Here is a 23,588-nt window from a genome sequence, read left to right as displayed (position 1 = left end):
CCCTGCATTTCCCTATGCCCTTACAAAAAAAAAAAAAAAAAAAAAAAAAAAAAAGACCTAGAGTCCCAGTTTCACTTCCAAGGGCTTGTTTTCTTTGTATCTTTCTAATCTTTCTATAGCTCTTTTCTCCTTTTATGTCTATCCAAAGCAGAACTTTAAGACAAAAAGGTAACTGTAACTGGCCTTCCAAACTTTCTCTGGATACATGCAGAGACAAGAGAATTTATTATTTATTTTCTGTCTCTGTTTGGGAAACTGGAAGTTTGCTGCTTTCAGGAATTTCCCAGACAGCCTGCAGTAGTACTGTCTGGTATTTATACAACAGCAATGATCTCCAATAGTGTAGAGTAAAGCAATGTTGTAATGTATCTAGTAAGAAACAGGATGAAATAATGTATTTGATGCACATTTTGCTAACAACACTGCTCAAACCAGTACGAAAAGCTGACAGTATAGTATTTGTGAGACATTTTTCCCCACTTTCTTAGCAGCTGGTGTTCATTATTTGGGCTCAGCAGAGCACCACTGCTGTCAAGCAGGAGCAAAATTGTTATCAGCACTAGATAATCTCCAGTCATATGAGTGGGTTTAACACCCAATTAACTATAAGGTACAAATGTGAATTCAGTATGTCTGTAAAGCACAAAGCAAATCCACATGGCTGTGGTGAGTGGGGGCTGGAATGAAGGATGAGAAAGTGTATCCTGTGGCTCAATGCCAATGCATGAGAGGTTGCACATTTTAAACTAATGATGAAGTTGAGCAAAACTAGGAAGCAGGCACTGTGTCTGTTTGCCCAGATCGTCCTAGGCAGTGTGTTTTGATACTAATCTGCAGCTTCTCATAGAAGTAGGTGGGTGCAGTTTCCAGTTTTACCCACACTTCGTGTATCACTGATAAATGTTCAGAAGGGATTTTGTCAGGGTGACTGTGCCCATTCTGTTTGCTACCTCTCTCAAAATTCCCTCCCCTTGACTTCACCGCAGTTGGATATGCAGGAAACAACATAGTATCACAAAAACAGGGCACATAAGTCTAGGACAGTTATATCGGTCCTGGTATCTCTAGGCATCTGAGTGGGCCCTGCAAGGAAATCCAGGCATGGCCTATGGCATGTCAGCAACCACGAACAAGCATACTTCACTTGTCTTGCACACAAAGCATTTTTAAATAATAACTCTCTTCAGCCCCTCTGCCTGAACACTAGCTAAATAAGCTATTCAGACTAGTAAGGAGCTCAAAAAACAGTCACTGATTTAAGACAGGATCAGGTCTCTCTCATATTTTGTATTTCGTTTCTTTCTCTTTGTTCAGCAACAGCTCTAGGAAAAAAAAAAAAAAAAAAAAAAAAAAAAAAAAAAAAAACCACCAAGAAGGCTACTCCTCTCCTCTCAGCAGCTAGACTGATAGTGAAGCAGGTTTTACTTTGTCAGGAGGAGCTGCATAATATGCAGGCAAGAATACATGTACCTGATATTAGTTGGAAACTAACACTGGAGAAACTTCAGTAGGCATTAAACTGAGCCCTCAAAGCTTCAGGGAAAAATTGCAAAAAGCTGATGTCATACTAAACATAAAAAGACAAAAAGACTGCAGCCTATTTGGCATATCACATATGCCCCTCTGGAAGTGTTTTGGTTCATGGGTTTGATTCTGTTTATTTTGAAGTAAAGAGTATCTGCCTGGAAATGGGATCTTTGCTACTTTGGAGATAATTGATTCCTGCTGCTAATTCCTTACATGATGTAATAAGCCTCTTTGTAACTTTCCATTTGTTTCACTATGGAAGTACTTATGAAGCAACAAAAAAAGAATTTTCAGTTTGTGGTCCAAATTTAGCCTCTGGGTAATTATCATCTCAGTAACTGCAAGAGAAGAAAATGCAGATGGGACAAGGCTTCTCCTGAGGAAAAAAAATATCTTGTTGTCACATTTTTAGACCACCAAATTTAAACCTAAAGGCGGAGATATAACTTTGAGCAAATTGTGTCTGATGTCTTGTCAAAATAACAACCATGCAGTTTCCTAAGGCATTTTTCTATATATTGTAGACAGGTGAACAATTTCTCTTTGTTGTTGTGGTCGAACTAGCCATTCTTGGTATTTTCTGGTGCAGCATGATGCACACAGATGCTACAATTTAAATATAAATATATAAATATAAATATATATATGCACATATGGATTTTACTAATGCGGAAGTAGGTCCTAGTAGACACCATCTAGAATGAGACGGGTTGTGTCCTTGAACAAAGTGGTAATTTGGATAATGGGCAAATCTCTGGGTAAGGGTGGTGAGAAATGAAGGTCTCTAGAAAGGTAAGAACTAAATTCGCAAGCAGTGATGCAGATACAGAAAAGCATGTGCAAAGATTCAGTCTGATCAGCAGATAGCCCAGATGTAGATATGACCATTAAATGGACAGGATTGACCCAGATGTCTGCACTGCAGCTGGCAATGCTACTACTGGGGAGAAAGGACAGCTTTGTAACCTGCTTTAGCAAATATGAGCTTGTAATTACTGTCACAGTTACTGCAAGAAGAGTTTTGTCTAATAAAGTTGGCTGAATAAGGAACTTTTTGCATTTGGAACAAAATAAGTTAGGAAGGGAAAACTGAATAAAATCAGCCTGGTGAAGAGTTATTTTTTTATTATAAAATGAAAATACCATTTCAGGTCAATACCAAACATTTTTAATGTTTTTGGTTTTTTACTTTTTTTTTTTCAGTAATGTCTAGTAAATTGTTTTCTCAGCTGAAACTATTTACCAAGTTTGACCTCGCAGATAGTTTTCTGACCTCCTGAAACTTAATTTTTTGGCAATTTGCCTGTGTGTCACAAATGTTTCACCCAGCCCTAATTCTTAATCTCTGGGTGAACATTTTGCAGTAATTCTTGGCTCTTTATAAACTAACCTGCCTTTTATACAGTTGTGGGAGTCTGAAATGTCTCTGGCACAACATGGTTAATCACTCTTAAAGCTCTCAAAATTGTTCACTTCCAGGAATTTTCCACTTCAGTTGCAAGGCAAAGTGTGGACACCATGCTATTTCCTATGCACCCTTTCTCCCAGAAACTGCATTGTAGTGGTTTTGAATTGCTAACACTGCCAACTTCAGTTATAAAAGCATTTCTTTGGAATTCCTGTATTGTGAATGTTCCAAGTCACTGAGTGTTTTAGCTTTTGATTCATTTCTCAGAAAGTAGATAAGTTTTTGACATTACCATACTCAAAGTGCCTGTTTGGAGATTAATTGGATTTGTGGAGTATTGTTCATTTGCCTTTCTTCATGCTGGTGGTGGTAAAATGACCTATAACAAACCAACACAATCTGGGGACATATATGAGCCCCCGGTCTCCGTTCCTTGAGTTGTCTGTTGTTGCTGCAATAACAGAGGAGACTTTTCCATGTTAGCCTTAAAAGTGTTGAGCCTGCTATCAGCAAACTGGTGAAACTCCACTCCAAAGCTTCCTTCCTTAGAACCAATATCTTTTTGTATTTTGGATTGAAATTCATCACAACATTCACAAATTAGTTGGACTGCCAAGCAAAATTTTCCAACTTTGGTTGCTTATGTGTTTTAGCTTGGTGTTTTTAGGATTACAGTTGTGCTGGTACCTATGTAAATAAAAAGAGTGCTGTTGCTTTTTTAATTAGGCAAAATGAATGCTGACAGTGCTACAAGTGTAGGATAACTAATAATGAACAGGCTACAAACAGTCACTGTGCTGTATATGTATACACCATATAGACATGATGGTCCACAAAGGCCCATCAGGAGGTCTTACCTTCATGCTAGCTGAATCAGCTAGAGAAGATGGTCCTTCTGTTATGTACTTCAGCCATCAGCCCTTCCTTGGAGCCTGCAACTGCTTCTCAGCATAGGCAAAATTTAAGCCTCAGGCAGCTGTAGATATCTCAAAGGAGGACCTTGAGAGAAGAGGGGCCCTGGGAAAAATCAGTGGGTCTTAGAGGGTTGTAGGAGGGAGTAGGGCTGTACTCCCATTCTCAGCTTCCCTCCATGGTTCCTTTCCTGGCTCCACAGATCTTCTTGCCTAAACATTTGTTTTTTACCTCAAACCCCAAGGCCACCATGCATGTATCAAGCCATGTTCACTCGTGTGAGCTTCCCTGAGCACCAGGAGCTGGGGCAGGGTAACACACAAAGATGGAAGGGACTTTGTTATTCAGACTTTTGATTGGACATTGCTCTGCTTTTAAGAGTGTAACTTTTATGATAATAAGCAGCTATGTGTTGGGGACTAGAGGGAGACCCGCAATTTCTTTAAAAACACCAAGGGTGGTCACAACTTCAATCATGTCAGGCTTGGTTGGGTGATAGAGAAATAGAGGGGTCTGGGCCTTGTCTCAGGCCTGTTGTTTGGCTGAATCATCCATAGGATTGTCCAGAAAGCTCTTCAGCAGCAGAAGACTGAGGACACCTTTACAAATACAAGACTACTCCTCAAAACTGAATAAGTGCAGAAGTCAGCATTAGAAGCCTACAAACACTAGTCTTTGGACAAAAGGCGTGTTGAATTTAAGCAGAAAAAAATAACTTACTATGAGGAGTGAGGCAAATAATATTTGTAAGGTTTAGCCTTCAAATCTTTCCTTCAAAAAATATATCTTTAAAGCACTCTAGTAAGCATGTTTGTTCACAGACACAAAACCACGGAACTATGTAGAGAAAAGATTCTAAAATAAGCACACCACCAATATGCTTGTAGGTGGCAAGCATATGTGTTCAGTTCAGGTTGATTTTCATGGTGCCATTTTATTCCTTATGTCATTAATGGAATAACCTTGAATTGTGAATTATGGTTTGTAAAATCAGCTTTTGGTTGCATAGTATTACTTTTGGAGAAACGAGTGTCTTTTCACAATGCTGTACTGAAGGACAATCAATAACATCTTAGAACATTTTTTTCTTTATTATGATGAGTCCTAAAATCCATCCATTTTTTCTGGCACACTTTAGATTTTCAGACAGCATTTAGTATATTTATCCCTCTGGATTTCTAGTATTCAAAAATAGCCCATTTTTATTATTCCAAAATACATTCTTGAATTAGATACATAATAAGCTCCCTCCTTTAAAAAAAGATTGTTCTTTCTTTCCTATCACAGGTGTTAGATGTTTTGCTTTTGAGATTAGGGATAAGAGATTTGAGAATTAATGCTACAGAGTTCATATGGTGCAACTATTTTAATTGTGCCATGCTCTTGTTGTTGTTTTTTTTTTTAATTAAACTTTTATGATACTATTTTATGTGAACAGCTAATGTGTGGCTAAAAGGTTTGATGGTAATGAAACAATGGTAATGAAAGAGGAGAAGTTCCATTTTAGAGTTTGAGGTGTGAGATGAGCTTGTGTGATCTTGCAGTGTTCAATGTATCAGTAAGCAATTTGCAGTTAGTATTACTGATAGGGAGGCTGAAAGCTGAATTTATGTGGCTGGTACTAAAAATATGAGGCTTTATCTTTAGAAATAAAATGTAAGAAAATAAGTAATTCCCTGGGAAAACGCAGATGTTTGCATTGTGATACTGCTTTCCCACTTGTAAAGGGAGCTTCTCTGGAATCTCCTCCTGTGATCTTATGTCAAATTGTGTGTGTCATTATTCAGACAAGTATAAAAGGGTGTTTCTTCTCAAAGTTGTAGGACTACACAGTCATTTCTTTATTTTTTAACAAAATGCAAAGTCCATGGACCATGATGATTCTGCTTTATCTAAGTATTTTAAGGAAATGTGTTTTGCATATCATAGGCAAGATTTTAACTTTATGCAGGCATAATGAATTATCAGAGTCTACATTTTTGAATATGATTCTCTTTACCCAGGAGATCTAATTGATCTAATCTGGGCAGCCTGTTCTTTCTTGGGGAGCTTTCTTTGGGAGCTTCCCAAGAGTAAATCAAAATCAAAATATATCAAACCTTCGGTCAGCTGAAACAGAAAAGAATGCATTGCTTTTGCTGTGAGTCAAGAATAGATTCACATAGGCTAAAGAATGAAAAAACAAATTGGTCACATTTCAAGTTTTAAGCAAAGGGACACCTTCACTATTAATATTTGGATATTTTTCACTATCCAGATATTTGACCAAGGAGAAAAATTGCTGATTATTTTTTCTAAAAATCTTCACAGCGATCTAGACTAGGTAGAGCTTTAAAGTTGCACTGAAGCTGTTTCTCAACACAAAATCTGGGTTAAGCATAATTTTGGGGAACACTGAGGGACTGCTTAGAGCCTAAATTAAAATATGAACAATTTCAGTGGAAAATCTGATTTTCTTGCAGAGCCCATTTGGATACATGACTGCAGACATATTATAGGAGCTGCCAATCAGTTGGTTCATGTGCCAGACTGCTTGGTATTTCTTGTGGTGCACTAGGAAGAAGCGCTGAGCCGAAGCGCTACCTTTCTCCTTCAGAACATGGGACTGTTGTAGCTATCCTGGACCAGGTGATGCAGCTCAGGGAGCAAACTGGAATGCCGAGGCAGCAAAACCAGTAAGGAACCGTCAGGAAGTACTTTGATCTTCAACTGATACATACCAGTTGCTTTTTTTTTTTTTTTTTTTTTTTTTTTTCCAAAAGCAAGCAATTTCTGAGTCTGTATATTGGCTCTGAGTATGCTGACTAAATAGTTCTCATCTAAACTCTCTCTCTCAGTAGTGCTTCATCCATTTCACCAGAGGTGAGCAGGGGTCTCTGCCCACTGTGGTCTGCTCTGTTCATTGCCCCAGGCTTCTTTTTAGCTGCACAAGTACCACAATCTCCCAGGGGCTGAATGCTCAAAATCAACAGGGAAGTGGAGAGTGGTCATTACATGGCAACTGAATTGTGTCAGACTCCTCACGGTTTTATTGCCTTAATTTCTCAGGAAAAGAAGTTATAAGAAGTATTAGCATGACAGATACCAGGAGACTTGTCACACAGAGAAGAGAGCTTAAAGGAAGAGATAATGTATCCTACAAATTAGCCATCAGGAATTTTAATGGTGTAAAAGTCTTATAGTTTCCTATTTGGGCAGGGATTTTGTATTTAATGTGCTTTCAGTTTATTCACTCATTGATAAAGCTGTATTAATCCCATTTTATAAATCCTGTTAGGAGGAAGATAGTTCTCTGTAGACTCTTAAGTCTGGCTGGCAGTATCTGGGCTGGTAATTCAGGGAAGGTGAACCACTGAGCTTACAGATATTTTTTGCTCATTGTACAGTGGCATAAGGAAAAGAAGTATTTTTTTCCTGCCCTCTGCTAACAGTTAAAAGGCACAAGCAAATGCAAGCTTTTCTTCATTTTTGTCCTCCATTTTTCTGTACATGGCATGGGAGTAGAAAGAGCCCCTGGTAATCTGTACTTCATCAATACTGCTTTGCTATCAGCATTATTAGTAGTGAAGGCAAGCTAAATTAAGCAACAGTAAGACACTTTACTGGCATCAAATTTTCCTCATGTCAAATTATATAACTGATATAAATCAGTGCATTTCTGCTGGCGTCAGTTGTGCTCATTTATGCCAACTGAAGAGCTGTACAACAAGTAGTTCTTTGTAGCAGCTGCCTTCTCATGTGCCCAGCTCTGTTTTACTCCTCTCTTAGAGCAATCTCTAGGGTGGTATGAACCCAGATGCACCTGAGTAAAAAGATTTGCATCTAGAGAATTAATTCAAGAGGTGCTCCAGAGGTTATGTCCCACTGTGCTCAGAAGTTACTTTATGTCAGAGTGGCATATGCCATAGGAACAGTCTGTGAGCATGTCTGGGCTCCAAAATATTTAGGTGTTGCCATACTGCTGCATGTCCTGTTGTGACCACCCATAACCTATTTGCCTATCAGTACTACTCTTGGGTCGTACATGCCAGATGTCACCACTCAAGCGCTGCAGAACTTCTGTGTTCTGCCTTTTGAATCTACAAACTCTCAGAGTTAACAAGCCTGGCAAGTAAACAGGGCATCGTTTTCCAGCAAGCCCTGTTCTGTTTCCAGCCATTATACCATTATACTTACAGATGACGCCATAATAAGCTCTTAAATGTTCTTGACCTCTGAGCAGAAGCAAAGGGATAATTCCTGATACGCAAAAAGCACTGTCCTGGTGCTGGCTGGCATTAACCATCTCTTGCTCAGAACTCATCTACAACGCCACAAGAGACTACAGAGGTAAAACCCATGACTCCTAGTAGGGTGACATCCTAGGCAGCCAGGAGCACCTCGCTTCGAATGTGGCAAAAGGGCAGGAAGAATCTGACTGTAATCTCCACAGCTAGTTGGCCAATGTCCTGAGAGCCTTCTGGGTATGACCACGCTGCAGAGCAAGCTAAGCATCACTGTGTGGGCTCTTAGTTCAAGTGTTTTCTGTTGCCTACATAGTTTTACAGCCACTTTTTCCTTTTATTGCACACACTGGATACTGTCACATTGAGCAGGAACTTCCCGTTCTGAGTTCTGAGTTTGCTGTGCAGGCTCCAAACAGTAGTATCCATCAGTGAAATTGCTGCTTTTCTGACTCTCTGAAGTGATTGCATCTCCACCAGACAATGCTTTAAATCAGTGGCAGTTGACTTTGCATGTGATTGTCCCTCCTGCCCCCAAACTTCTACTCATCCATTATGATATGCTCAGCCCAGACAAATTTGGGAAAAAAAAAAAAAAAAAAACAGAAAAAAAAAAAAGAAAAACAAAATGCAAAGCCCTTAGTAAAAGATGAGTGTTGTATAGTTGTAGTACAAGTAATGTGGTATGTTTTGATCATGCTTGGAATTAATTCAGAAAATCAAGATTCTGTGTCGTGGTTTAACCCAGCCGGCAGCTAAACACCACACAGCTGTTCACTCACCCTCCCCCCTCCCTCTCTGGGACGGGGGAGAGAAATGGAAAGTGAAGCCTGTGAGTTGAGATAAAGACAGTTTAATAAGACAGAAAAATAATAATAATAATAATAATAATAATAATAATAATAATAATAATAATAATAATAATAATAATAATAATAATAATAATAATAATAATAATAATACAATGATGATAATAGTACTACTAATAATAATATGTACAAACAAGTGATGCACAATGCAATTGCTCACCACCCGCTGACCGATGCCCAGCCTAACCCCGAGCAGTCCAGCCCCCTCCCCCCGGCTAGCCACCCCTATATATTGTTTAGCATGACGTCAGATGGTATGGAATACCCCTTTGGCTAGTTTGGGTCACCTGTCCTGGGTCTGTCCCCTCCCAGCTCTTACTGCACCCCCAGCCTGCCGGTTGGCAGGACAGAGCAAGAAGCTGAGATGTCCTTGGCTTGGTATAAACACTGCTCTGCAACAATTAAAACATCGGGGTGTTATCAGCACTTTTCTCATCCTAAGCCAAAATGTAGCATTCTACCAGCTACTAGGAAGAAAATTAACTCTGTTCTAACTGAAACCAGGACATTCTGTGAAGTTTATTTTTATAAATCTGAGCAATCTGTTTTATTTTTCACTGACAATCTCAATCTCACTTCAATATTATTTTTTCAGTGAAGTCCTAGAAAGGACTTGATAGCAGCATAAATCTTAGGAAGGCTTGTTGGTTGTTTTTTTTTTTTTTGGAGGAAAACCTTTGTCAGTGTATTTACAAAACCACTATTGACAATATTGCAAAAATATGTGAAGTATAAAACAGACAACATTTTGCAAAGCACAAATTACATGAAGCAGACTTCCCTATTCTCTCAAATACCTGATGCTTATTGCAAAACTACATGCATGGTACAGTTAAGCATGCTCGCATATAGTAAAGTGTGTTTACATAGGGATTTTAAATACAGAAAGAGCTGTTGAAAGGCTGTTGCTCCTAAGATCTGCATTTTCCTTGGTTAGATACTTAGGCTCCTACAGCTCCACAAAACAACCAGAGTTGCTATTCTGATCAGTAGCAGCACCATGCATGCCACTTGATTCTTACAGTTTTCATAAACACATATTTTCTTTGCTGTTGCATCAGGTTCTGCCAACTCATTTTCCTCACCTTTTTCTCCTGTTTATTCTGATTGTGTTGCTAATTAGACACTTGTTACCTGACCTTTCGCCCCTTGACAGCCTCATGCAACCCCTGTGATGTTAAATGAAAGAAGGCACAGCAGCAATCCAGCAATCAAACCACTGAAATCAACCTCTGCAAGCTAGGTGGGCTTCATTAATATTTTTATTATAGGCAGCACAGGAGGGAAGGACAAAGAGTGGAGGTATCACACCTAGTGTTTGCCAAGATCACAACAGTGCACTGGAGATGGTATATTGAAATTTGGTGTGAGAAAAAATGAATCTTTGCAGCCACAGTAACAAAGAAAGAGCTGTTTATATTTCTTGATTTGCAGTTTCAGTACCTAGTTGTAATATTTTCAGAAATGGTAGTGTTAACAGCTGCCCAACATCTGGCAAAGCCAAAAGTTAAGAGGCAAAAAATAAGAACTAAAAGGAAGCAGTTCTGAGGAGTTAGTGGAGTAGATAGTAAAGTCCAAAGATTTGGGGGTGGAAGTCACTGTGACAGCAGGAGAAGAAATGAAATGGAAAGAGCAGGAGATGAAGAAAAGAAATAATTGTGAGAGCTTATAAAGGAAGGGCTGGAGAAGGGGTTGGGTTTGCCTGATATGCTTATCAGGGAGGGACTCAATAAAGGAGCGCGATCAGGCTTAATCAATCCAATAGGAGATGGAAATGGGAATGGAGAAGCAGTTCATGGAAATGAAAAGCAGACCTTGGTACTGGAGTCCAGGCATCTCCGGAGCTTCTGTTCATTACCTTCTTCACCCTTCAGCTGTGCTTGCTCTGTAAAGACTGGTCATGATTTTGTTAAACTACAGTTACCTTATCTCTTCCTACTGCTTAAGTCTTGCTATTAAAAATGCTTGCATATCTAAGAGTCCAGAAATGATCTATAACCCATGACTGTGGATAATTTCAGATATCCAGACTGTATCTATCAAAAATATCATGGCTTTTTCTGCCATGTCATCATATCCCTTGAAGATGATGGTTATCATTTAGGCAGGAGCACACTGCAGCCTGAAAAAAAGCGGATAATAAAATAAATCATAAAATAAACAGATTCTCAATGGGAAATACAGGTATTTCTAGTGAGCTTTCATTAGAGGCCCTAATGGGTGTCTTGGAGAAGAAGCCCACAGTCCATTGGTGTCCAAGCAGAACAGGAATGGGGAATACATATAATACGGAGAGCATACTTGGAGAAAACCCTTATCCTCATGTGTGGAAGCAATGACACAGTGAAGTCAAAGCTTTGTTTAAATGCTTCTACTTCATAGCAGGTACAGGGAACTAAATACGTGGAGGACTTGCTCTTTTATGTAAATCATTCATGTGGATAGATAAAACCTCTGCCTTTTGTTTGAAATGCTCCAGTGTGAACTATTCTCACCAGAACTGTAAGCTGAGTCTTTTAATCATCGTTTTCTTGGGAAAGGGGAGGACTTTTTTGGAAGCCTTCTTTTCAGGCTGATGTCTCCTTTTGCTTGTTGCATTATATTTGTTTCTGTAGAAGCACAGCTGCATGCTGGGTGTCTGGAGTCTGTCCTTAACATTCCTCTGACATATCCCCTTAGAAGCGTTACAGTGTGCTGTATTAAAAACTTTACATAGTACAGTTCCTACTGTGAGAAACACTCCATAGCCAATAACTTAGGCTCAGGCGAGGATCTCAGTGAAGTAGTAATTTATTCGCGATTGCAATGGTGGGCGTCCCACAAGCAGGAGCACACCTACTAGTTCCATAACACAGTTTATATACTTTTTTTTTTTTTTTTTTTCTCTCAAGGACTGGGACCCTCCTCTGTTTCCCCATTGACTGGGTAATCAAAGTTCACAACCTGTCCGATGGTCCACAGACAATACATAGCTTTCAGTTGCCAGCCTGTTATAAGTCAAATTTCGTTTGACTTTTATACTCTTTGAGGTGGCAATGTTTCTTACACAGTGATTTCCACCTAATTGCTCTAAGGATTCTGGTTGTCTGCATTTTACAAGGTTGTCTGTTAAGCTTTCTTATCACTGCAAGCATATCTCAATACCACACTCCTTCCCTCTAAACAATGTAACTCTGCAAAAACAACATTTTTATTCCCACACCGCAGACGTACATAATGGGGCTAAACTTGGCAACCTACTCTCCTTGATTCTCATGTGCTGATAGAAATAAGGTGGCTTTAATCTCTTCTTAGAACTGAGGTGAAGCATCCCATTAAGTGACAGCTACTGTATGTTAAGAACAGTAATGGCAAGCACTGAAATAGCCCTTCAACGTACTTCGCAGGCATTCTTTACTTCTGAATTAAGGCTGAGTTTCTGTCACTATCAGCACTTCTCCAATGAGGTAAATGTTCGATCTGCCATGGCAAAGAAACAGCCAGTCACTCCAAATTCTCTGATGGAATAGAGCCATATTCTGCTGTTTTGTCTCAGTGGTGCAAAGCGGTGCCACAGGCAGTGTGGCTAGTGTCATCTCTGCTGGTGGAAATCATCAGGATGTGTAAAATTAGGTGCCCAAACATCTGCCTTCATGCAGGAGGTAAGGCTGCTACACATGTCATGTGCTTCAGCCTCATGCACCATACACAGCGTGAGGGCTGTCAGAAGGTTGCTCTGAGCGAAGCAGGGGTACTGAACTGGTGCACACATGAGCTCCTGGCTCTGGAGAGGGCTGGGGATGTGTGCACAGTTCTGAGCAGTGACCGAGCTTCTGAGGAGCCTTTGTCAGACACCCCTTGTCCAGCCCAGTGTCAGCGGGCTTCTTCTGGGCCCTGATGGGTAGAAAGCACTGGTCAGAGAAGAGGAAGCCATGCAGCCAGTGCTCATATCACAGTTCCTATCAGAACCTGGTACCTCACAGGGCACCTGATGAGCCAACTGGCCGAGCAGTTGGTAAACAGAGAGCAGGACCCCAGATTGGGAACTTCTCTTAACAGCCATGTCTGAATGAAGAGAAGGCGCTGTCCTGTCACTGGCACTGTTGATAAAACTCATATTGACTGGGAGCAGAGTAGGAGCGGACCCAACAGTGTTGACTTCTGATGTCATCACAGTGGTTTTCTTTGTTTTCCTAATACCCCTTTGTGCTTCTCTCTCTTGCTTCGTATTCTGAATATTCATTGTTTCTGCACTCAGGGCCTCCATCTGTAATGAGATTGTGTTTGTGGTGACTCTGTTCTACAGGTTGACTTACAAGTCATGCTGATTGTTCATCTTAAACTTTAATACAAGTCACGAAAGGAGGAGGGAAGTGAGGGTGTGGAGGAGGAGGGCTGCTATTGTTCGGCCCTTGGTGCTGCCAAACTGTACCTTGTTTTTTCTGTGGACCGCCTGCATATTCAAACACTGTTTAAACAAACTGGGCACAGTCAAGAGGCTTGTGAGAGGGCAGGCAGAGGGTTAGCTGGGTTTTAGCTGTAAATACTCATGCGAGTCAGGAAGCAGGCATGAGAGGAAGGAAATTAAGTGAAGACATCTGTGTAGCTTAGCTCTCAGCAGCTCTGCCTGGGATAGGGGTGGGAGTGCCGTGCCTAAGATGACATAATATAGCTTGTCTTTCATGGGTTGAAAACAGAGGAAACTGTGAAAGCGAAACATGGTCTGTGTCACACATGGTCCAAACCTATCAAGTACATAATGGAGCAGTGTCAGTGCTTTCTGCTCTGCCTTTCACACCCCAAAATAACTCTTAAAGACAGTGAGCCGAGGAGGATGTGATATGGTCCAAAAACTGATCTTGGGCTTTTTTCGCAGACGACTGAGCCAAAGGCCGACTGCTGAAGAATTGGAGCAGAGGAACATTCTGAAACGTAAGTCCTGATACTACTGACATTTAATCTGAATCCAGCTAGATTGCATTAGTTCAGATATATATTGTGTGTGTGTTTTATAAAACATCAGCTATGCTGTATGTGCATCATGAATAACAATAAGGTGCATCATAAATGCAAGAAGTGTGCAAGTCTATAGCAGCATTTATACCTGTAGAAACAAGTCATTATAATCATAGTCAGTGAATGAACAGTCAGTGAATGAATGAACAGCCCATGGGAATGAAAATAAACACTGGATCTTTTTTGCAAGTCCTGTTCCAAACAGAGGGTCATTATGAAAAAACTTTTTATGCTGCTGTCACACAGGCATGAACATCATGTTATAAGTTAGTAAAGCCATTAGAGCATGGCTTGATTAATTTTCCTAAAAACATTCACAGCTATCTTAAGACTTAAGCAGAATTTTTATTTAATTCAAAAAATAAACTGATGTTACTTGGCATAATTCCCCTGAAATGTTCCCCTGAAATTCTTCCTTTAAATCAGCCAAAAACTTACTGGTAGACCTTCAAAATATTAAATGATGTTTTAAAGAGACAGACTAACATTCAGAGAGCCTGAGCTGAGTTAAGTTACTAGATACATTGCCACCAGTTTCAAGAGAAGCAGGATTGACTCTTGCACAAATCTTGTAATCTCATGAATGAATAGGAAAAAAAATGACAATTTCTTATTCTCATTGAAGTGTTTGAATGTAAAAAACAAACAAAAAAACACAACAACAAAAAACCTACAAACTGTCTATCAAGATGTTGCTTCTTTGGAAATAGAGAACAGAAGAAATAAGTTCTTTTAAAGTTAGCATATCAATCATTCCAGGGAAATTTAAAAAAAGTGAATACAGAAAAAAGTATTCCTGACTGGTACCTTAAAACACCATAGTGTCTCCTTAAGTAGGTCCATAATTTGCCTTCAAACAACTGCTACCATCTATTCCTACCTCCCATTCCAGCAGCTGGAGAAATCAGTCTTCAAGAGGGCAGAAACAGGGGAATTGGTGGCATATCCAGTTGTGATTGCCTTGAGGTGGGTTGCAGAACAGCTGGAAGAGGGGTGGGAGCATGCAACGTGACTCGACACCACGTTCAGGCAAGGGGGGACAGAGATCAATTCCATGGGCAGCACGTGTTGTCATCCTGGCTCTGGCCACCAGCATGAACCAATACATGTCATGCAGCGCCTGGCACTGGTATGTGACCAGTAATCACAACCCTGGCACTGGTGAGAGTGGCTGTCAGTAGTTTGGGGTAAGAGCGGAGTGGGTCTCGGGCAGCTGCTTTGGTTGCAGTGTTTGAACCAGCATCAGCAGAGAAGTAGCATCACCAAAGCTGGGTGCATTACAGAGATTCACAAAGGTCACACTGCAAAGTGCTGCAGTCACATAGGTGATCCAAGTTGTCTTGTAGTTCAGGGGAATTATCCCGAGTCACATTGGTTTCCTTATCAATTGAAGAAAGGCTCCTAAATGACATGGATGTGTCTGAAAACATTAGCCTGAATCCAGAACTATATTTTATTTCCTAAATGGAATTTTTGTAACATGGTTACTTCCTAAGCACAGATTTGCCCCAAAATTTCAGTCTTGGTAGACAAACAGCTTCATAATTACAGCAAAAAGTAATGTAGTATTTCCAAGACATCCCAACTTTTGGTGAAGTACAGCAGGACAAGGAACACAGAGTTAAAATAGTCTTAATTGATCTTAAAAATACACAAAAATGTTCCACTTCTGAACAAGTAAATATAAATAGTGTCTGTTCTATACAGAATTGTTTCATGTCTTTCACGTAGATTTCTAAGAAAGGAAATTAGATAAATATCATGGAGCTTAGGGAAAAAGAGACATGGAGTGCAATAATAAGAATATAAATTATCTGCATAAGCAGGCCAAGCTGTTTGCAAAAGCCCAGTTCATAACATGCCAAAAAAAAAAAAAAAAGAAGCATGCTCTCAAGTAGGATTTCCTCTGCGGTTAAAGCTAAAATTTCCTTGATGTAGTTGTCTTGTTCAGTACCATGGTGTTCCTATGGCATGTGTACCCACATTATTGCCAGTTCTGATGGGAAGAAACAAGGCAAAATGCAGTTATGCGTCGAGTCTTTATATGTGCAATGATTGCTTCCTAGCTCCATGCTGCTGTGATACTCTTGAGCTGGTTGTCTTTATTGAATTACAAGGGCAAAGAGTCCACTGTACAAATACCACTACTCACTGGTAGAAGCAATGAGCAGCCACAGCAAGGAAACCAAAAGCAGGGGAAATGGTACCTTGAAGGGTCCTTCACTGAAATGCACCCACTGTCTCTTATAACAAAAGCACACAGTGCAGAGAGGTCTAGACCTGCAGGATTAGCATGAAGACTGAACAGCTCTTTTTGCAGTTAACACCTACAGGGCTTATTACTGTACGAGGAAGAATATCTGGATCCTCCAGTGCCACTTCTGTGATGGATACAAGTACTTCACTTGTCTACCTGGTACATTCAGGCTTAGATAAATTCCTCACAAAAATGATGGTTAGGTGGTCTCTGATGGTCTCGGGCTGTACTGGGGGACATTTCACACTGGCACAGAACTTAGGCCTGAAAATTGTGTCCCCACACACCCCTAGAGGAACAAAGCATCTCCTGAACAAAAAAAAAAACAACAGTTCTGTAGTTTCACAAGATCAGCAGACCCTAATTAATATTAAACAAATAGGACTTTCTGTTTACAGAGAATGTATTTCTAATTCCCAGCTTTTACCTGACTGAGATATTCAGCCTGCCTGGCTGTCTCTTAAGGTGGATGGCTGTGCTGAGAAGTGAGGAGAAAAGAAAAGCATTGCATGCCAAATACAAAAATGAACTGCCTTGACTAAATTTTATACATAACTCCTCAGATGCTTTCAGTTCTGCCCAGATGCCATGTGGACTCCATTTAGCATGCTCTCTGCCTAATCTTACAAGGATTTATTAATGGCCCTGTTCCTGTGAGTGTAATGCCAGCTCCTCCAATTCTGAGACATGAAAGGAAGAACAAAATTGCTGGAAGAGAAATTGCTAGAAGATAGTCCAGCCCACTAGGGACAGGAACCATTGAAAAACATATTTAACAGTGTAGGTATTCCAGTTATCATTTAAAAACCCATTTGTAAGTCCCTACTGTCTTTGATCTTTTTACTCCATTATCAGTTTCCTTCCTTCAGAAAACGCTAGCAGTATGTTTGAAAAAATTACATTTAAAGATAACAGCCATATTGTAAGCCATCATACCATTGACAGACTCTTTGTCTGCTTCAGAGAAGAATTCCCAGTCCTGCTGAAGTCAGTGGGCAATCACAATGGACCTTGTAAGGAATGTCAACTCTCTTGTCCTGAGAAGCAAGAAACCTGGCTGCTAGCCCTCCTTCTTGCCTACTCTGCGACTTTGCCCACATAGTCTCTGAACCTGGATTTAATTTAGTCCAAAGTTGAGCTGTTTAGCTGAAGCCCTGTACCCCAAAGTGGCCTTGGAGGTCTGTATCTTCCCTTCAGAGAGTTAGTCCTGCCTGAGTGAAAACCAAATCACACCGGGGCACAGGCTACCTGTAGATGAGTTGTCTTTTTTCTTCTCTACTGTGCATGGGCTTGATTTGAGTAACGAGCAATTCTGACATCAATGAAACACTGAAAAAAGAAACTTAGCTGACTGAGGACATGAGTACCTAGAAAACTGTGATTTTATTGACTTTCAATAAAGTTCAGCACAAAGACGTGTATGACAGCCTGTCCCTAAATTGAAGAAGAGGTAGTGTTGTCAGATGTTATGGCCCTCTTGAGTGGTAATGGTTGAGGCTTGCCTTGGTAAAAATTTGTAGCACATGATCTTTTGGCCTAATGTTGAAAGCAGATTCCCCTAGGATGTGCTTTTACATTCCTATAGGGTGATGTGAAGGCTCACAAAGGAAGGTAGAACACTCTCAACTCATTCTGCTCAGGACATGGGAAGTTGCAGGTTTTGTTTGGCATCCCTGCTCTGAACTTTCTTTCTATTCTCATTCTGTAGAGGAAAAAAAAAAAAAAAAAAAAAAAAAGCATATGTTCCTTTTCCAGCTGTTGACCTCTCAGAGTCCAGCCATATCATAGCTAAGCCCCATGAGGCCACCAGACCTGTGGGCTAGATAATGTTTTCTGAAGGACTGACTCATTGCCTGGCCCTTTGACAAAGTGACACATGAAGACGTGCCAGCATAGGGAAAGGAAGCTTGTGTAGATCTTTTATGATGTGTGTGAAGAAGCATGGTAGCTAAGGGTCAAGGAGGTTCACCGGTCCTAGAGGGGCATGCTGTTTATCAGAGAAGTCCTGAAACATTCATATGCAGATAGAGAGGCTTATTTGTTGCATACTGTGGATGTCTTATAAGTCTGCAGCCTGAGATTCTTGTAAATTTTTTACAGCCCGGAATGAGCAAGAGGAGCAGGAGGAAAAACGAGAGATAAAGAGAAGATTAACACGTAAGGTGAGGAGCAGCTTTGATCCTGTTAAGTCACTACCATAACTTTCTCCTTACTGCACAATTATTTGCCTTTTTTCTTTTCCACAGCACCATTTCCAAAAGTAGAGTGTGAAACCAGTCTTAAAAATAATCTTCAAAAGAAATCACCTCTGTTACAGGGTCTAAGTCCACAAACAGTGAAAGGAAATGTTTTACAGTCTGTTAACAGTAACATTTTGAGGCCTATGAAAAGAAGATCTAGTATTTAAAACAGAAGGGTGCACAGTGAAGGGTGCACAACCTAGCATTGATGTAACCTTGCTCTCTGTAAATGTAATGACTTTGGAAGCCATTATGAGAAGAGAGCAAAATTAAAACAATGTAGATTGCATTTGAGAATTCCACCTTAAAAAGCATTTACCTGGGAAATAGACTTTTTCTAGAAGGGGAGATTGACATTTTTGGCATTTCAACTAAATAGAGACAAACACCTGGAAAATGGTGTATAGTGCAGAAAACAATCTTGTATCAGCAGGGAAGGATGAAGTAAACAGCATTGTTTGGTTTTGGTTTTCCCCCCATTTGAAAGTCATTTGCTCTTAAAACTGAAGAACAGTAATTTCAGATATACATGTTCAGTTTCTCAGCTGGTACAAATGTCCACAGATGCCCCAATATACATAGTCAACTATCTATCCTATTACTGCAGATAAACTTTATGTCACTACTCACATTTATGTCACTACACACATTTTTCACCTACAGAGCTGGAGAAAGTCCTGTAAAAACTCACAAGCTTGCAGAGCCGCACCAGTCCCTTGCTGTATGCTCTTAGGTAGCTTAGTCTTTTTGGCCTACATGATTGCAAGCTTTTACGCTGTAAAGAATGACAGGACTGTGAATATATATGCAGAGGTTACATTCAGAGAGCTGGACTATTTTCTTTCATGATTAAAAATCTCAGACTTTATTCTCAGCTCATGTAAATCAGCAGAGTTCTGTGTTACCAACTGAGTGATACTGTGTTTGTCTGCAGGAACCAAGAATGTGGCCCAGAGAGCTACAAGAATATTTTTAAAACACTTAAACTCCTGACAACAATGGCAAGGATGTTCTCATATCCTCTCATAGGCTGTCTGAAATAAAGGAACCTAACTGCATTGCAGAGGTTTAGTGGGACTTAAGCTCTGTGCAAAGGCTAGAAATGCTATTTTACCAGTTTCTCAATTTCCCTGTATATTGAAGGGTAAACGTACAGGAATCCAGTTCAAAGCTTTGTGCCATGAGATGAACAGCTGTAATACATGAAAAGCAAAGCTACCCATACCTAATCTGCTTGCTTACAAGTGGAAGCTTGCTAAGGTATTCTGCACTATCACCATGTAGTTTCCATCCTCTGCTCTTTTGTAGGAAAGGTTCCAAGCAAATGAATCGCCTGTTGCAGATGGAGGCCACACCTACATGCTAAATAAAAATGCCCAGGCAGCTATAGCATTGCTGCAGCGTATGCTCCCTGATACCTCAGCAGACTTTTGAGTTTTCTTTCCTTGGTCTTGTTTGTGCTTTCATGTAGCAACAAGTCAGTCCAAGTCCCTGGCAGTCTGCTCTTCAGTGATCATAGTGATATTCCAGCTCCCACACCTTTTAGCCTTTTTTTGGCTTTGTACCAGAAAAAGATATTTTCTTTACCCTCCAGCATGTTTGTGAACATGCGACATGACTTAACATTGTTTGATTTTGCTTACTTTTTAAACTGTTCTAAATTGTTCTAGTGACACATTGTAGTTTTAATGGAAGAAACACAGGCCTGATCTAAAAGCAAATTTTGTTCTCACCTGCCAAATATACTGTCATAGAAGATCAGTGATCTCTAGAGGAAAGAAGTGAATAAAGTGTGTAAATGGATAGATAACAACTAGAAATGCCAAGTACCTAGCTAATCCTGCAAAATTGTTGTTATTCCCTCAGTTCTGTCTTTCATGAATATCACAGAATCACAGAATTTCTAGGTTGGAAGAGACCTCAAGATCATTGAGTCCAACCTCTGACCTAACGCTAGCAGTCCCCACTAAACCATATCCCTAAGCTCTACATCTAAACGTCTTTTGAAGACTTCCAGGGATGGTGACTCCACCACTTCCCTGGGCAGCCTGTTCCAATGCCTCACAACCCTTTCAGTGAAGAAGTTCTTCCTAACATCTAACCTAAAACTCCAATATGTCCCAAAAGTGTTGTGTCTACAAGAGTGGCAGGCTCCTTCTGTTGATTTGTACTGAAGTCTTATTACCAAAGGATTTTAAACCTCAGATCAAGCAGAAATTTAATTGAGCATGTCAATTGTTTTGCCCAGCAGACCTCTCTGCTTGCGCTGTTTATGCGCACACACGCCCACAGGGTGAATTCAACATAAGGAAAGTATGCCACATTGCCTTTTTGTAACCATTTATGGTTGGTAACAAGAGGGGAGGGGGTTCTGCAGAAGCCAATGAAAAGACTTTTGACCTTGCACTATAGATATTGCTACTGTCCCCAGTTTTAAATAGCATCATTCCAAGGGTACAGCCCACTTCCTCATCCATTAAAAAGCCATTTTTTAAATTCCTTCAGCAATCACATTTTGTTACAGTATGATGATGATAAGTTGTAACTCGACATACTGTAATAACCAAGATTACCTTGCTAGATCTAGATGTCATATTAAAGTCAGCAATAAATACCAAGTTGAATTCATCATCTGGACAGGAAATTTCTAAAAAAAAATTAAAGAAGTCAGGTGACCTTTAGCAAGCTGTCCTTTTAAGCACTGTTCATCCTCTTAGACTCATCTTACTCTGAATATACTAGGGAAAGAGAATAGCTGCCATTCAAACAGCAAAAACAAGGCAAATGTTGCTTGGTACAGTTTCTCAGTAACTTGTTGCCCTCCTACCAGAGGAGGTAGAGATGAAATGTATTTGAAATGTATTTGCCTGCCATCTGAGTGCCTATGGTGGGTTCTGCACCCCGTGCTCCCTCCCTTGGAGCCCCACTGGCAGCCTTGGGCACATGGACTTGTATCATTTGAGGGGACAGATGTAAATAGGAGATTTCTCTGAGCACTGGTCTCGGCCACCCCACAAGCCCATTACAGGAGTGTGAATGTTCAGAGGTCCTCTGGGAGAAGTGTTGTATCCATTTCCCTTTCACAAGGATAGATGGGTCCCCAGAAAATACAATTAAGAATTTATCCCCTCTTAAGTATGGTGATTTTGGCGCAGCACCAAGGCAGTTAACATGAGCTTGAACTCCTCCTGAGGACTTCCATTACATACACAGAGTCATCACCTGGGTTAACAGAACATGTCACAAACCACATGCAAACAGGAGTAAAACTCTTTCTACTTTCTCTTCTCTCAAACAGTATCATGTTCCCTGTTCCCCAGAGCTGTTTACTGCTTCCTATCCCCCACTGTCAATACCTGAGCTTTCACTGAGGTCTAGCTCCAAAACTAAAAATCTCATAGCAGTAGTAACAAGGAAAGTAATGAGGTGTGGCTGTTTCTTAAAACCCATGCAATAGCCTGAAATCTTTGCTCCCATTAAATTCCTGTGCCAGTACAACTTAAACTCTCTATTCACTGGAGAGCAAGTTGGAGCCTCCCTGGGAAATGTCTTGCTGTTCAGTCTTTTCTTTGATTGACCTCCACTGGCTTGCATCAGCACAGAGTGTTTAAAATAATAAACTCTTGAGAGATTTGTGACTAGTCAGAGGGAGGTGAGAGGAAGGGGGAAAAAGGCCAGAAAACAGTAAAGGTTAGCTGCTAATTTGGATAAACAACATTTAGTCAAAGAGGAAAAAGAGCTTCAGGGCATTTTCATATATCCTGCTCATATGTCACATCACAAAAGGTGTGGAGCAAAGGGGAGAGAGGGTTGTGTGCATTGATAGTTAGGTTCTGTAATTTTTCACTTTGGTTTCTTCCATAAAGAATAGCCATAATATTTCAGTGAGGTAACAAAGCAGGTAACAATGAAGTGCTAAGGCAACAAGCTTTATTGTGGATGAAGTAGAGCAAACTTACTGTTTCACACCTCAAGACCAGAATGGCAAAACATCTCCCTCCACTTTACCTGGTGACCAGAGTGCTTTAGCTTGCTTCGTTTCCCATCCTGAGCACAAAGGGTTTTGTGTTAAAATTTCCCTTGCAAATTAGCTTACTATCAAAGATTGTAATACATGTATGCCCATTTTTACCTCCAGTGATTCAAAATATAGAGGAAAGTTTCCCCTCCCATAAAAACAGTTTACATCCCCATTCACACTAAAATAATGCGCTGATTCACAATAACATTTTGTCTTTCTCCTTCAACTCACAAATCGTCACAAATAGTTAAATAGAAATGCAAATCGTCACAAATAGTTAAATAGAAATGCATATGCCCGGGTGGCACACCCAGAAAAAGTGAATCACCCCTCTGACATTAACAGAAGTGGAAAAAAACTCTTTGTCGTACTTCAGAAACATACCAATCTTTTTGCCGTATTTTTGTAATGAAACCCTTATCATGGCTCCAAGTCCTTTAAGAAAACTTCAGCCTTAAAATACCTCCCACGTTACCCTTGAAAATTTTCCAAATTCTGCAGTGTTTCTAACACCTGGGAGGACTGGAAGGACTGTGCAGCATTAAGTAATTTTGACCCAAGAGACCATAACTCACGGGCCATAAAAATAAGCTTCAGGGTGAGATCTCAGGTGAGCTGTACCCTTCTTATGAACTGACATTGAATGGACACGCACTTAAGAGAGTCTGTTCTGCAAAGCTGTCTGCCCAGCTATTACTGCCATTAAGATTTAAGGGTGTTCTGTGTAGTCCAGACATACTGACAGACCACAGTGCTTAGCAGCTCAGAAGTCTGTGCAATGGCATGAAAAGAAGGCAGTGTAGTTTCTAGCAGTACAAATAATGTAGCTTTTATTATTAGCTTAAAAACAAAACAAAACAAACAAACAAAAACCCAACCCTCTGTCTATCCTTTTCTTTCCATTTATTATGGTCGTATCTACACTTTGGCTTATTGCATTGAGTATTGTGTGTGTGTGTGTGTGTTTATGTATGTAAATATATGTAGATGTATGGCTATATATTAGCTATGTGGTGTAAGCTGTGGATTTAAGGGCTATTTTTTTTACAGCAAGAGCACTGGCATAGGATTCAGTGCATCATATTTCTGCTCGTAGCTGTGCCACGGGCCTCCCAGGTCATCTTGAGCTGGTTGCT

The 23,588-nt window shown here is 40.2% G+C and overlaps 1 protein-coding gene across 1 annotated transcript in view; it reads left to right on the top strand.

The window, feature by feature from the left end:
• The window catches only part of PHACTR1 (phosphatase and actin regulator 1), a gene marked incomplete at its 5' end in the record, with an annotated part of 316,860 nt that overhangs the window by 281,704 nt on the left and 11,568 nt on the right, over positions 1–23,588 (top strand). The window contains 2 exons of the mRNA XM_082752655.1: positions 13,795–13,850; positions 18,292–18,353. Coding sequence (XP_082608781.1) covers positions 13,795–13,850; positions 18,292–18,353 — 118 coding nt within the window. The remainder of the gene's footprint in view (positions 1–13,794; positions 13,851–18,291; positions 18,354–23,588) is intronic.

This window comes from Aythya marila (genome assembly GCF_965140915.1).
Source record: "Aythya marila genome assembly, chromosome: 2".
NCBI lineage: Eukaryota > Metazoa > Chordata > Aves > Anseriformes > Anatidae > Aythya > Aythya marila.
This window is presented reverse-complemented; position numbering and strand designations above follow the sequence as displayed.